The sequence below is a fragment of the Mastigoproctus giganteus genome, chromosome 4 (assembly GCF_048544385.1).
Source record: "Mastigoproctus giganteus isolate SK-2022 chromosome 4, ASM4854438v1, whole genome shotgun sequence".
Classification (NCBI taxonomy): Eukaryota; Metazoa; Arthropoda; class Arachnida; order Uropygi; family Thelyphonidae; genus Mastigoproctus; species Mastigoproctus giganteus.
This window is the reverse complement of record NC_143578.1, coordinates 228,788,418-228,803,785: the sequence shown is the minus strand read 5'-3', so window position 1 is coordinate 228,803,785 and position 15,368 is coordinate 228,788,418. Positions and strand designations below refer to the sequence as shown.

Here is a 15,368-nt window from a genome sequence, read left to right as displayed (position 1 = left end):
TGTACCCTTTCTATTTAAGTGTATCCCATCCCTGTAGAAGCAATCTCTCCTGTTAATTAACAAGTGACATGGAAGCCTATGATATATATAAGCTGGTCTGGAACCAAGTCACAAAGGAGGCTAGGCAGGCAAAGGAAGATTACAAGAAATTTTTGGCAAAGGATGCAAAGAAAAACAGCAAAGAGTTCTTTACTTATGTAAACTCTAGAAGGAAGAGGATGAATCCGATTGGTCCACTTGATATCGATGGTTCAACTGTTGATGATCCTGCTCAGGTAGATAACAAACTAAATGAGTATTTTGCAACTACATTCACACATGAGGAGTTATTCTGGGACGGGATGCCAGATGTGAATTAAACTCTAGCAATGAGCTAGATGATTTTGTAATAACTGAGAGCAAAGTGGAGGAGAAATTAAACATAAGAAAGGCAACTGGGGTGGATAATATATATCCAGTTATATTAAAGGAGGCAGCAAAGGAAGTAAACAAACTCTTAGCCATAATTATGAGAGATAATTCTCTAATGGAACAAAGAAAACTTAGGTAAATTCAATCATCTTAAAACTCACTCCTGTCTCATTTCTCCTCAAAAAAGGAAAAAAGTCTACTGCTTCCATTCTCACTTCGACAGTAATATTTCTGGAAAAGATTATATTTATCAGGAATTACTTGACTTCTAATCTCCTGGCATAATAGCATCACAAATACTGCTTCTGCATTGAAAAAAAAAAAAAAAAGAAATGATTTCCTTTTTTGCTCTCTTTATTATTTTTCTTTTAAGCAGCTGGCCACTGACTGTAGAAATTTCAAATTTAGCATTAGTAAAGACACATAATGCAAACAAGCTAGCTTATATAGCATCAGCCAAAAAAAAACAAAAAAAAACCTCCTTATTTCACCCATCCACTTGATACAAATGTTTGTCTAGTTCTGCCTTGAATCTATTTAAGCTATCGAATTCTACGACAGATGGAAGTTTGTTCCAGCAATCAACCACTCACTGGCTAAAGGCAAACTTATGCACATCTATCCTACAACTGTCTTTCCTCAATTTGAATTTATGCCCTCTCTGGCAATTATTCTGAGCAATAAGAAGAATCTCATCAGCACTGAGCATGCTCAATGCCGATTTATACACCTCGATCAGATCACTAAACAGGTGCCTAGTCTCCAGGCACTGTAATTTGCAAAACTTAAGCCTTTCTTCATAAGAGCAACCCTTTGTTCCATTCACTAATCTTGTTTCCCTTCTCTGTACTCATTCCAGCAGCTCTACATCCTTCTTAAATTGAGGCCTCCAGACCTGTATACAGTATTAAAGGTGTGGCCTGGCCATCGCCTTATATAAGTGGAAGATAATCACCTCCTTATACCTGCTAGAAAATTTCCTGTATGTCACTGACAAAACACCACGAGCTGCTCTTGCAAATCATCTGCACTGCTCATAAAACTTCAAATCTGCGTGCATAATTACCGCCAGGTCCTTTTCATTCTCTACCACTGTCAGTGTAATACTACCATTGTCAGAGGAGAAATCATAGAAGTATGGTCACGAATGGAGCATGTTCTGGTAAATCTTCATGTAGAACATGAGAGAACGAAGGCTAAGCTAGAAGCTTACCTTGAAGGAAGTGGGAAAGAAATGCCACAGCACCCCCTATCCTAAGACCAAGCGCTGAGGACAACTCCAGATACAACCGCAAGCATGAAACTACCATCAACAAAGAAGAAAACACTACTCAGCACGCCACATCTGACTATAGACAGTAGCGAAGCAGTAAAAACTACCGTTGTCCAGAAATTGGCCAAGGACTTTAAAACCACAAGAATCAAGTCCATCCGAAAAACAAATGTTGGAGTAATCATTGAAACAGCAACTAAACAAGAGGTTCACTCTATCATTACCAATCCAACAATCAATACCCTAGGTCTTACAGCAGAAATCCCTAAAAAGAGAGGCCCATCCATACGTATATTTGATGTGGGCAAGGATATCACTCCAAAGAACATTACAGATGAACTCTTCAACAGAAACTTCCAAGAATTAACTGACATCAGTAATGCCAAGGAACACATCAAACCAAAATATCACACTAGCTCCAAGTCTCCCCAGCTATACAATTGGGTGGTGGAGCTTTCTCCACAGGCATGGAACATCCTCAAACTACAGGACAGAGTCTTTATGGGTTGGAGCAGTCACCGCTTCAAGGAGCACGTGCCTGTTCCAAAGTGCTTCCAATGCTGCCATTTTGGGCACACCACCCACACATGCATGCAAACCGTGTCTACCTGTGGGCACTGTGCCCAAAAAGGGCATGACTATAATTCTTGCCCAAACGGATCCACAGATGCAGTTTGTGCAAACTGCAAAGCACGATACATCACATTCTCTCAGGGACAGTAAGTGCCCTGTTTATCTAAAAGCTAAGAGGAACCAACAAATAAAGACCGATTATGGCAGCAAGCCCTAAATCATTCAACAGCAATATCATAAAGTTTATCCAACTAAATGCCCAGCGAGCCCGTGCAGTAAGTGCCCAGATTAGAATCAGGGCTGAAGAGGAAAATGATGACATATTAATTCTACAGGAGCCATATACCCATTCAAAGCTAGTCAGGGGATACCCTCTGACTTTCAAAATCATACATACAGATGAAGACACGCCCTGGGCTGCCATAGCTGTCCGTAACCCTAACATCATGGTTACAAGGATTTGCTCCCTATGCACTGCATGGGCAGTGTGTGCCCATGTAATTTGCCCGTTGGGAGCCTTCTACCTCATCTCCCTCTACTGCAGGCCTGGCCAAGATATCACTCCAGCAATAAATTATCTACGTACAGTCCTTGCTACACTTCCCAACAGCAAGATTATCCTTGGGGCAGATGTAAATTGCCGCTCTCCTACCTGGTACAGCCTGACCACTGATCGCTCTGGGTGCCACAATGGGCAGCTTCTTGAAGATTTCCTGGCCACTTCTCCCTTCCTGGTTCTGAACAAGCCCAATAACCTGTCTACCTATTCCAGCACTCTGTGGGAATCCACAATAGATATCTCCATAGCTACACGATCCATTTCCAGCAAAATTTCTGTGTGACAGGTCAATGAGGCCTGGACCACGTCAGATCACAGAGCTATTACATTTCAACTCACAAGATCCATTGATCCAACTCCACCACCTCACTACAATATTAGTCGCTATGCCATTAACAAAGCCAATTGGGAAATCTTTTGCTCCAAGCTGCAGACCATGATCCAGAACCACAACTCTTCTGATCTTCCAGCACTGGGACCCCAACTAACATCAAAAGCTCACAACAGAAATCATCATCCAGGCCTGCAATCAATCAATTAGAAAGAAAAGACCAATGCCTAATGCCGTTCCATGGTGGTCCCCAGAGCTGGAGCACCTTCGCCGAATTGTACACTCCAAAAGAAAAGCCTTTCAGAGAGCTGTACCTCTTGGGCCCCAAATGAGGTCAACACCCTCCGTGAAGAATATCGAAGAGTCAGAAACGACTACACCTCCCTTATAAGGCAGCGTAAAAGATCATCTTGGGAACGACTCGTGAAAACGACTGGCAATACTGAATCCTGGGGAGGGGGGGTGTACCACATCACCACCAACAAGCTCCCAAGGGGTGAAGTTATCCAATCCACTCTCACACCAAAGGGCACTATGACTACATCGTGGGAGCAGTCTATGGCCAATATTCTGGACACACTTTTTGGTACAGATACTGATCCTCTGACAGTACAACAGCAAGAAATATGCCAGGCAAACAACATCTACTTCAACAATGCTGTAGAAGACCAATTTACCACCGATGAACTGCAGCAGGCTCTTACCAAAATGAAAGAGAGGAAATGTCCCGGAACAGACCTCATTCAACCCGAAGTCCTTAAAAAAACATCCAGTTTCTACTCAACCTCTTCAATAAGTGCTTGTCCCATGGATCTTTCCCAGAAGAATGGAAAAACGCCAATGCAAAACTGATCATAAAAAATCTGTCTAAACCACTCCAACAACCAGAGTCACATCGACCCATTGCCCTTTTATCCATGGTCAGTAAACTGTTTGAACGACTACTTCTAGTACAGCTCCAAGACCATTACACCAAAGCTGGGCTCCAGTCCAACTTCCAGTTTGGATTTCGACCGGGGCGTTGCACAAAAGATGCACTGCAAAGGATCATCTCTGCAGTCTCAACTTCTACCTCCAAATACTACCTACTAATAGCAATAGATTTCGCAGGAGCATTCGACAGGCTCTGGTGGGCAAGTATCCTTCGCAGACTTAGGCAAGCAAATATTCCATTAAATTTATACAAATGCATCGAAAACTACTTATCAAATAGGAAAATTACAATCTCCTCAACGTACCGAAGAATTACCAAGTCAATCTACAGAGGTTGCCCCCAGGGTTCAGTCATTGGTCTTTTTTGTGGAACATTGTCCTGGATGAGCTCCTTGGACTGGACCTAGGTCCTGTAGCTATACAAGCCTTTGCTGATGATGTGACCATCTCGATTGAGGCTGACAGCAGAACTTCTCTGGAAGCCAGAGGAAACCAGGCACTTCAAATCCTTCAGAACTGGGCAGCCCTACACAAACTAAGACTCTCACCCCAAAAGACACAATCCATTCTCCTGAAGCCATACTTTGAAGGGATCACTGCAGCCTACTAGAAACCCCACTATCAAACTTCAAGGCCAAACCGTCAAGCTAGTTTCTATGTTAAAACTACTGGGAATAGTACTTGACCCTAAGCTCACTTTCTCTCCGCATCTTGCACACCTCCACGCGAAAGTGAGAAACTACACTGCTCTCATTGCACGGGTGAGTCGTCGTGATTGGGGATTGATCCGACGCACCTTTAAGATTCTGTACAAATCAATCTTCCTTCCCTTCATAATGTATGGATCAGGGGTCTGGTTTCGCAGGGCAACTCTTTACAACAACAAATGTAAACTGGGAACCATCCAGCGCACCATCCTTCTTACTATTACAAGGGCATGCTGCACAGTTAGCAACCCAGCCCTTCAAGTTCTTGCGGGCGTCCTTCCGCTTGATCTGGAGGTTATTCGAAGGGGCCTCCACTACTGTTTATCCAGGGGTATACCAGAAACTATCCTTGGACACTCCATCATTAACCTGAATGAAATCAGGCAGGAAAAGAAAAAAATTGCCATCCTACTATTTCAGACCTGGCAGGACAGATGGACTGCTACCGACAAGGGCCCAATCACCAAGAAATTTATACCTTATGTGAATGCCGTATTTCCTAAATCTCCAAATTGGTTTTCTTCTGGTCTTTATAACACCTACCTCTTTCTGGACACGGATCAATAAACCATAAATTAACATCAATGGGAATCATTGACAACCCTTACTGTGCATGTGGTGAAATAGAAGACCGGAACCATCTAGTATATACCTGTCAACACTATGAGGACCTACGCAGCATGCATCCTGTTTACTCGTATACAAGATAACCCTCAAGGAAATGAACACTTATTCATCACAGAAGAAAACTACTACTATGAGTTTACCAAGTTTGCACAAGCCCTCTTCACAAGATGGAGCACCCTATTGCCAACACAAAATAGGAACAACCCAAACATCTGATCCTAACCTAACTGGCCAACCGATCTTAACCTGGATAGGATCAACTGGCGTATGGACCACCTCATTCCTCAGTGGCAACTTGCACACGGCTCTCTTGCTGTCTTATTTATCATCCTTCCCGGGTTCCCCTTTCAACTGATGGCACTTATTGCTCCATTGATAACCTGGAGGATACCTTCACCTACATCCTCCATATTTCTAGCTATACCCTCCTTTCTTGCGTACACTCTGTACTTCCCTGACTCTACCTTTTTTTTTTTTTTTTTTTTGTCTCCGTCCAGGAAGCTCTGGCGACCCTGGCGGAGACAAGCCAGAGAATAATGGGCAGACTGGCTACCTCCTAGTGGTGTGTGCGGGCAATGTGGAGTCCCACCAGGGGCCCTGCGGCCAAATGCCAGGACACACAACAGAACCTAATGCAATATGTCATATACAACGCACAACACTTTTCTGGCATTTACAGTAGTACTGTATTCCTTCACAGCGAACATATGGCGCAGATGTGGGAAACCACAGGTGGTGCCTGACCCTAATACTATGCACACTATGTCAGTGTAGCACCACAGAGTTGATACATTGTTCTGGGGTTGCTGCTTCCCATGTGCCATACTTAACGTGTCAATGTTAAACTTCAGTTGCCACTTCTCAGCTCATCTGCTCAACTTTTCCTGATCCTGTTGCAACAGCGTATTGTCATTAGTGTCATTAACAAACCCTGCCAACCTTTGTATCGTCTGCAAACTTGGACCTTAAGCTGATAAACCATCATCATTATCATTAATAAATACGGAAACAACAATGGACCCAACACTGAACCCTGGGGGACTCCACTGATAGCATTAGTCCACGAAGAGCAGTGTCCACAATTTGTGCAGCAGTCTTCCATATGCAACAGTATAAAAAGCCTTTCTAAGATTCAAATATATGATATCAAAATTATTCTTTTGATATCATATATTTGATCAGCATTTAAAGAACTATAAGGGGGATATTCAAGAAGTTTCAGGTGTTTGTTCAAGGCAGGATTTCTGAAACTAGAAGGTGGAACGTAGTGTGTTACCATAAACAAAACCATGGATAGGATTTGAAAATTCAGTGAAAGATCATTAACATACAAGAGGAAGATAGTGGAAAAGAAGTGAAACTCAGGGAAAACAAGTGTCAGTAGAAAAATTAGAAGGAAGAGCGCTATTTACCAAAACTGCAGTGAGTACTGAATAAGAATACCCAATTGCAAAAAACAGATGGAAAACTGTAAGATTAGTATTAGTAGTTGTGCATATGATTAAAGCATCAGATTCACATGCCTAGTATCATTGTTGTGGGCTCCAGGGTTTCCCCCCATTCTCCGCTGAGTCCTCAGTACTGGGCAGAGCCCAAGCCATTACTTCCAGTCAACAACAGAATACGTTCTGCTACTGGCATCCCCATGGTAGCTGGGAACCCCCAAATAGTAAGTGAAAGGAGCTGGTGATAGTGGAAGAAGTTTGGGATGTTTGAGTGGAGGGGGGGGGATAAGAGGACAGTAATTTGGGAATGGGAGAAGGCATTCCCTAGAAAACTAAGTGATGAGAGTAGTAAAAGAATACAGATAGTAGTAATGGACAATAAGTCAATCCCACCCTGGAAAGGGTCAGCAAGTCCACCAAGTGGTGGGTCCCCGGAGTGGTTGATATCCTACCATCTAAGGGTTAGCGAGTGATTCTCTGCTGGGGAGCCTACGGCAGAGGCCTGCTTCCCAGCAAGCATTACTGAGTCAGATTGTGCAATTCCACCCCAATAACGGCCTCCATAGACGAGTGGTCAGAAGCGGGAGTGCAGTAACACACGCTCTTTGAGTAGACTGGGGTTAAGGCCCCTGACTGCTAAATACAGTCGATCTGCCAACCCACACTGGACCAGCGTGGCAGATTATAGTCTATTTCCCTCAGCATGAATCGTTGTGGAGGCTTCCATCCTGCAGTGGGTTGATAATGGCTGCAGTTTACCTTTTTTTATGGGGATAGCTGTCATGGTGTGGAGTTATTGTTATTATTTGGTTTTTAGGAGCATTAGCAACTAAGGCCATATTGCTCCGGGGATATGCAGTGGTCATTTCCTGACCTTTCCGCATCCTCTGTATTTGGTGGGCACAGGCTCGAACCCCAGTCAAATCAAGAAGCGTGTGCTATGCACTACTGCTCCTGCCCACCTGGCTACAGAGCATTTTACATCTTACAAATATTATATTTGTAAGATGTAAAATCTTACAAATATAATATTTTATAGAAAAGGGAGATTTATTTAAAGTAAAACTTATAATATGGCAATATGGGGGACGAACCTTACAAGCCAAGGGATTAAATTAGACAACGTCTATACAAGGGGAGCGGTAAGTGAAAAGCTATTAGCGACCTGGGTAAACTCGACTCCCAGCTCACACAAGTAAACCAGAACAATGGAAACCAGTAGCAACGGCTATTAGTAGAAGGTGTCAACTCTGGTAAACGATAGAGCGGGGGACCATGTGCTATCGGGACATTTCTTTAATCGGTGACACCTGGACAGTAAAAACAGAACAAATGCTGGGAATTAGATTTAAGTCTGTCTGGCTGGCAGTGATGGCAAGTATTTAGATCGTGGGAAATTAGTCTGCTACAGTATAACTATAAGCGGCTGACTTCAAAGGTACTGACAGCCTGAGAAATTTTACAAATTTCTTAAAATAAGAAGTTAGATCGAGCAACAAGGAATCAGATTGAGAAAATAAAATGGGCAAATAAGAAGAGAGAGAAAGTTGATGAAATGAGTGGGATTGGTTAAACTGAAAGCTAGGGCGGATATGACATATGTAGGCGGTACAGAAAAGGAGATGAACAAAAAGTGAGTGAACGGGGAGAGAGAGGACACAGAGTTGAGAATTTGGGAGTGTTTTGCGAAGATGAGTTAGACACAGATCCCCGAGTTGAGTTATGTGGGTGTTTATGGAAATGAGTTAGGAGGGAGACGAAGTTGAGATTCTTGTCGGTGCTTGGGAAAATGAGATAGACAGATCCCCGAGTTGAGTTATGTGGGTGTTTAAGAAAATGAGTTAGTGGGATTCTAAGTTGAGTTTATGTAGGTGCTAGGGAAAATGTAATAGTCAGCGGACACAGCAGTCGAGATTTTCGTCGAGATAAGTAAAATGAGTTAGTAACATGGACAGTTGAGGGTTCTGTTGTGATAGGAAATATGTGTCAGTTAACATTGGAGTGTTTGGACGTGGTGGGAAAAGAGAAGGGTAGCGCCCTCGGAAGTTTTCTTCTTAAAAAAGTTCTTAATAGGTGGAGAGGAAAAACGAGGGTAGCACCCTATGAGTTTTTCCTTGTGATAAGTTTTAATAAAGTGGAGTGGAGAAGGAGCTAGTGTGAGATGCCCTATGAGTTTTCCTTGTGATAAGTTTTAATAAAGTGGAGTGGAGAAGGAGTTAGTGTGAGATGCTCTATGAGTTTTCCTTGTGATAAGTTTTAATAAAGTGGAGTGGAGAAGGAGATAGTGTGAGATGCCCTATGAGTTTTTCCTTGTGATAAGTTTTAATAAAGTGGAGTGGAGAAGGAGTTAGAGTGAGATGCCCTATGAGTTTTTCTTGTGATAGGTTTTAATAAGGTGGAGAGAACGGGAGCGAAATCCGCAGAATCAGTAGCTCGAGAGAAAGGAGCGAAAATGCAAAATTAGTAGCTCGACGAGAAGGAAGGAAGCAGCGAATGGATGGTAGCCCGAATAAGGTGGAGAAAGAACGCCAGTCCCATGCAGCCAAGAGTTCCTAAAAAAATTATCTGTAGCAAATTCAGGTGAAAGCAGATGAAGGAGATCCTCAGTGAGCCAAAAATGGAAGTTTGAAACCGCCCCGGAAAGCAAAGGAAAGAAAAAAGATAACAGTAAGTACTGTAAGTTAAGAAGGACTGTTAGTGAAACAGTATAGTGATTAATTAATAAAAAAAGGATAGCATTAGAAGTAAATTGATAGATAAATTATCTCTTAAGTAAATTATATATCTACTAGCAGAGTTTAATTACTTAAAAAAAAGGTTATTGTAAAATGCAAGAGAAACGAAAGATAAGTAATAGATTAAATTGTTGTTCAAATGATTATAATGTGTTAGAAGGATAATAAAGTTTATATGCGAAGTTTGGACTATGTTTTAAGGATAGATAATTGAATAGTGTTGTATTGGTGAAGAATTGTTGGTCCAACTGAAAGACTAATAACAAATAGAGACTTTAGGAAAGTTATGATTGGTCTTCAGTGTATTGTAACCGAATGGTGAGAACACAGAGTATACTGATGAAAATAGCATATTGATTGTTAATATAAGAATAATATGTGCAAGGTATCCTTGACTTAACCTTGTATGCATATTACATGTTTTTTTTATTTCAATTGTATATTTTGTTGTATATACATATGTAAATAAACTTTGTTGTTTATTAATTTGTGAGTTTGTTATTCCTGAACACTCAGCCTTTCCGAAGGGAATTATACACGATTGAGAAGTTCCCACGAATCTGGAATTCTCCTAGGAAGTAAAGTCAGATGCATAAGTGGGGAAAATAAGAATAAAGTGGACAAACACATAATAGGGAACAAAACGAAATAAGAACAATAAAACAATAACTAAATATATAAACAATTATCAATCATTCTTTTCCACACCCCCCCCACAATATACTTACATTTCAGAAAAGCTTTTGATACTGTGCCATATAAAGGAATACTGTACAAATTGGAGCAGTCTGACATTAAGGGCAAGTTACAACTATGGTTAAAGGGATAGTTTGGTGGGAGAAGGCATAGTTATCAATGGGTGGGCACTGCTCTTAATGGAATAATGTTATCAGGGGAGTGCCCCAGTGTTCAGTGCAGGGCTCATAATTGTTTTCTCTGTTTATTAATAATAATGATGGAGGAATATCAGGCTTGATGTCTAAGTTTGCATATCATATGAAGGTTGGTTAATGAGAGTAATCAGGTTTTGGTATTGCAGAAAGATCTAGGAAAATTAGGCAGATTAACTGAGAAGTGGCAACTGAAGTTTAACATTGACAAATGCAAGGTGCAGCATATGAGTAGTAGTAATCCCACACTAATGTACCAAGTGTGTGGTACCACACTCACGGTAGTGACTACAGTAATACCCCGAAGTTACGCGATAGGAGGTCCGACGAAAATTGCTTAAGTCGAATTCGCGTAAGTCGAGGTACAACTTTGCATATAAATACATATAAATTTTGTTTAATTTGGACCAAGGACTAGTTTAGAACAAAAACACTAGTTTAGAAGAAAAATGTTTAATAAAATTGCAGTTCTTTATACATATTAATACAAAATATGTATTAAAAAAATAAATGAGTTACGTAAAAAAGTTATTTCGATGTCGACGGCTTCATAAAATCTAAAAATTTGTCTGACGACACAGCGCCTTCTTTTTTTTCAAGCTGAATTTCTTCGTAGCAAGCTAATAATTTTTTTATTCCTTGCTTTGTAGCTATAACACGTTCTTCGTTGGAGTCTATGTTTTCTAAAATTTTTAAGCCCTTTTCAATTAAGCTGAGACCTTCTGTCAAGCTTGCAATTGTTATGTGCTTTTATGGTGGAACTGGGTCTGAAGTGTCAGATACTTCAGTGAGCTCATTCATTGTCAGCTCCTGACTATTTGAATCCAACAGCTCGTTGACATCATCACCATTGACTTCCAAATCTAATTGCCTGGCAAGATTAACAACTTCTATCACATGAGCGACATGATCAGTTTCTGGCATTGTTTTCGTCTCGTTTTTGAAAAAAAATGGACAAAGTTTCTTCCAGAAACCATTCAATGTTTTTTTGTGAATTTCATCCCAAGATTCTTCAATGATTCTTACGGCATCTAAAACATTGAATTGTTTCCAAAAGTCTTTAACAGATATCTCACTATTTTGTCTCATAACTTCATTCAGACGTGCAAACGAACGCCTCGTGTAGTAAGCCTTGAATGTTTTGAAGACTCCCTGGTCCATCGGTTGAAGCAAACTGGTTGTGTTTGGAGGCAAAAACACAACTTTCACATGTGGGTCGAAATTAATTAGGGTGGCAGGAGGGTGACCGGGTGCATTGTCAATAAGAAGCATCACTTTAAATGGAATCTGTTTAGACTTGCAGTAACGTTCGACTTCGGATATGAAGTGGTGACCAAACCAGTCCTCAAAAACGAAAGCTGTCACCCAAGCTTTATGATTTGACTTCCAAATCACTGGTAAACTAATTTTAGATATATTTTTTAAAACTCTTGGGTTTTCGGAGCAATAAATTAAGGGAGGTTTTAATTTGCAGTCACCAGCTGCATTCCTGCCAACCATCACTGTCAATCGGTCTTTGGAAACCTTAAAGACTGGAAAGTTTTTTCTTCACGCGTGATAAAAGTTCTTTTGGGCATCTTCTTCCAGAACAGGCCAGTCTCATCCATGTTAAATACAGTTTCACTGCTATAGTCACCTTCTTCTATCATAGCCTTCAGTGTCTCAGGAAAAGAAGACGCAGCTTCTTTATCAGCACTTGCCGCCTCTCCATTCTCCGCGATACTGTGCCAGTTACAGCGAGTTTTAAATCAGTTGAACCAACCGTTACTAGCTACAAAGTTTTAATCTTTGCCCGCCTCCCCAGCTTCTTCTTTCAACCTCTCAAAAATCAACTTGGCTTGATAGCACACAGTGTTTTGATCGACTGGACAATTGTTCACTTTTACTTGATTATCATCACACCATAATTTCAGCATTGTTTCCATCTCAGCAATAATATCATGATGTTTACGAATTATGCTTGAGTTCAAGGATTGAGCAATTTTCACCGCTTTGAGAATTCTTGCTTTATCTTTTATGATTGTTCTTACTGTGGATTCCGGTAGCTCAAACGTCTTTGCCAATTCACAAATTTTCATTCTGCTATCAAAATCCTTGATAATGTTAAGTTTACATTCCAAAGATATCGTTTTCCTTTTCTTACTAGGTGCAGGAGAATCAGATTTACTTCGTTTGAATGACAGTTTTTTTAAGGGTTTAGAAAACATATAACAAACAATCTTAACTTTCATTGATAGCAGAATCGTAATTGTGCACGTAGAGCTCACGCGAAACACGTCCAATGCGTATCACAGCAAGAAAAAATCAAGAACCGCGTAACTCGGAGTTTGCGTAAGTCGGGGTATTACTGTAATGAAAAATCTGTGTAGCCAGATATGAAGTTCTCTGGGCAGTGCAGACAAGCTGCCAGGGCACCACATGGGGTTTTGTCAATGATTTATAGGAATTTAAATGCCAATCTCCAGGTAATCCTCCAGTGGGGCAAACACAACTTAGTTGATTTCAATCCTTCTAAAACTCAGTCTTGTCTTATATCTCACAAAAAGGATTCTTCTGCTCCTATGCTTATCTTTGGTGACACTCCGATTTCTAGGCAAAATGATATATCTCTTTTGGGGATTACCCTGACCCCTAATCTCTCTTGGCACAAGCACATTACAAATATTGATTCCTCTGCATCTAAAAAACTTGGTTTTCTCTTTTGCTCTCGGCGTTACTTTTCTTCCAAACAGCTGTTCACTCTGTACAAATCACAAATCCGCCCTACCATGGAATATTGTTCCCAAATCTGGGGCAGTTCACTCAAAACCTCTCTCAGGCTTCTAGATTCCATTCAGAAGAGGGCAGTTAGGTTAATTAATGGCTCCTCCCTAACAGAATCTCTCCACTCACTATCTCATAGAAGTACTGTTTCTGCCATATGCCTTTTCTACAGATACTTCCATGGGCACTGTTCTTCTGAATTGGCTTCTATAATTCCCGCTCTGTCTTTCAAAGCAGTCCAAACACGTGCTGTCACCAGCCAACATCCATTTACTGTCCAACTTCAAACTCACAGAACCAACTTTTCCTCTTCCTCGTTTATTCATTCAACTGCCGCTTTCTGGGACAACCTTCCTTCATACATTTGTTTGTTTGTTTGTTATTTGGATTTTAGGAGCATTAGCAACTAAGGCCATATTGCTCCGGGATATGCGGTGGTCATTCCCTGACCTTTTCGCATCCTCCGTATTTGGTGGTGATGGGCTCGAACCCCGTCTAATCAAGAAGCGTGTGCTACACACTGCTGCTCCTTCCCACCTGGCTACAGAGGCGCCTCTCCTTCATACGTATTATCAACCACAGGGGCTCACATCTGGTGAGTATGGGCTTGGTACACCCAGGTCTTCAGCTGGATATCATCATTCTTCTCTTTCCTGGTGATTCCCTTCTACTTCTGACTCTCTCTCTCTCTCTCTCTCTCTCTCTCTCTCTCTCTCTCTCTCTCTCTCTCTCTCTCTCTCTCTCTCTCTCTCTCAGGGGTAAAAAAAAAAAAAAAAAATTCAGAAATTTTTTTTTTTTTGGCTGGTGCAGCATAAGCCTCAGGCTTCCTTGCACCTTATAGGTAATAATAATAATAATAATAATTTCCTGAAAATTACAGTCTACAGAAGTTCAAGTCTAATGTCAACAAATATCTTCTTTCGTCTTCTCAACCTCCAACAGTACTGAGTATTATAGATTCTAATACCTCTCATGTTTCGGGTTTTCATAAAAACAAAAGAAAAAAAAAAAACATGCACTTACTCAAAAAAATACAGAATAACAATAATGGAAAAAAAAATTATATAAATAATATATTTGGTTATAAAAATAAAAGTAAGGGCAGTACTATATTAACTAAATTTAAAGGAAACTAGTTTTCTGCCTTTGGCTAATAATTCTATGGCTAATAATTATTGGCTAATAATTATCAAGGCCATATATTTCATTTTCTGTAGATATTATTGCTGAATCTGATAAAACCAAAAATGATTTTTTTTATAAATTTTAATTTAGAATAATAACATTCAGTAGCAATAGTCAGAGAAAGAATTTCCTTTGTACAAAAATTTGTAAAGAAATTTTAATATCTGAAAATTTTGATAATTTCATTTTAAAATCGCAATATAATTAGTATCAATAGGCTTTGAGTTAAATAAATTAATTGTTGAAGGTAACGTTTGCTTTTTCTTTTATATTAATTATTGATTTAGCATTAGCAGAGGCATATGATGCAAGAAAGCATGCTTATATAGCATCAGCCTAAAAAAAAACACAGCCACCTTCCCATCCATTTGCTCCAAATGTTTGTCTAGTTCTGCCTTGAATTTTTTTAAGATGTCAACTTCTACAACAGATGGAAGTTTGTTCCAGCAGTCAACCACCCACTGGCTAGAGGCAAGTTTCCGCACATCTATGCTACAACTGTTTTCCTCAATTTCAATTTATGACCCCTCAGGCGATTAATCTGGGCAAGAGGAAGAATCCCATCAGCATTGAGCATGCTCAAACCATTCAAGACACACTTCAATCAGATCACCTCGCAGGTGCCTAGTTTCCAAACACTGTAATTTGCAAAACTTAAGCCTTCGTTCCATTCACTAATCTTGTTGCCCTTCTTTGTACTTGTTCCAGCAGCTCTACATCCTTCCTAAAATGAGGCCTCCAGACCCCTATACAGTATCAAAGTGTGGCCTGACCATTGCCTTATACAAGGGGATACCTCCTTTTCCCTGCTAGAAAAATTCCTGTATATCATTGACAAGACACCATGAGCTACTCTTGCAGACCATCTGCACTGCTCAGAAAACTTCATATCTGCACAATTAGCCCCAGGTCCTTTTCATTCTCTATCACCATCGG

At 40.5% G+C, this 15,368-nt stretch overlaps 1 protein-coding gene across 1 annotated transcript; it reads right to left on the bottom strand.

The window, feature by feature from the left end:
• Window positions 1-12,265: 12,265 nt before the first annotated feature.
• Window positions 12,266-12,715, bottom strand: LOC150087463 (putative CENPB DNA-binding domain-containing protein 1). Its single transcript, XM_090372495.1, has one exon. The coding sequence runs from the start codon at window positions 12,713-12,715 to the stop codon at window positions 12,266-12,268; it is 450 nt and encodes a 149-aa protein (XP_090228621.1).
• Between the last annotated feature and the right edge of the window lie 2,653 nt (window positions 12,716-15,368).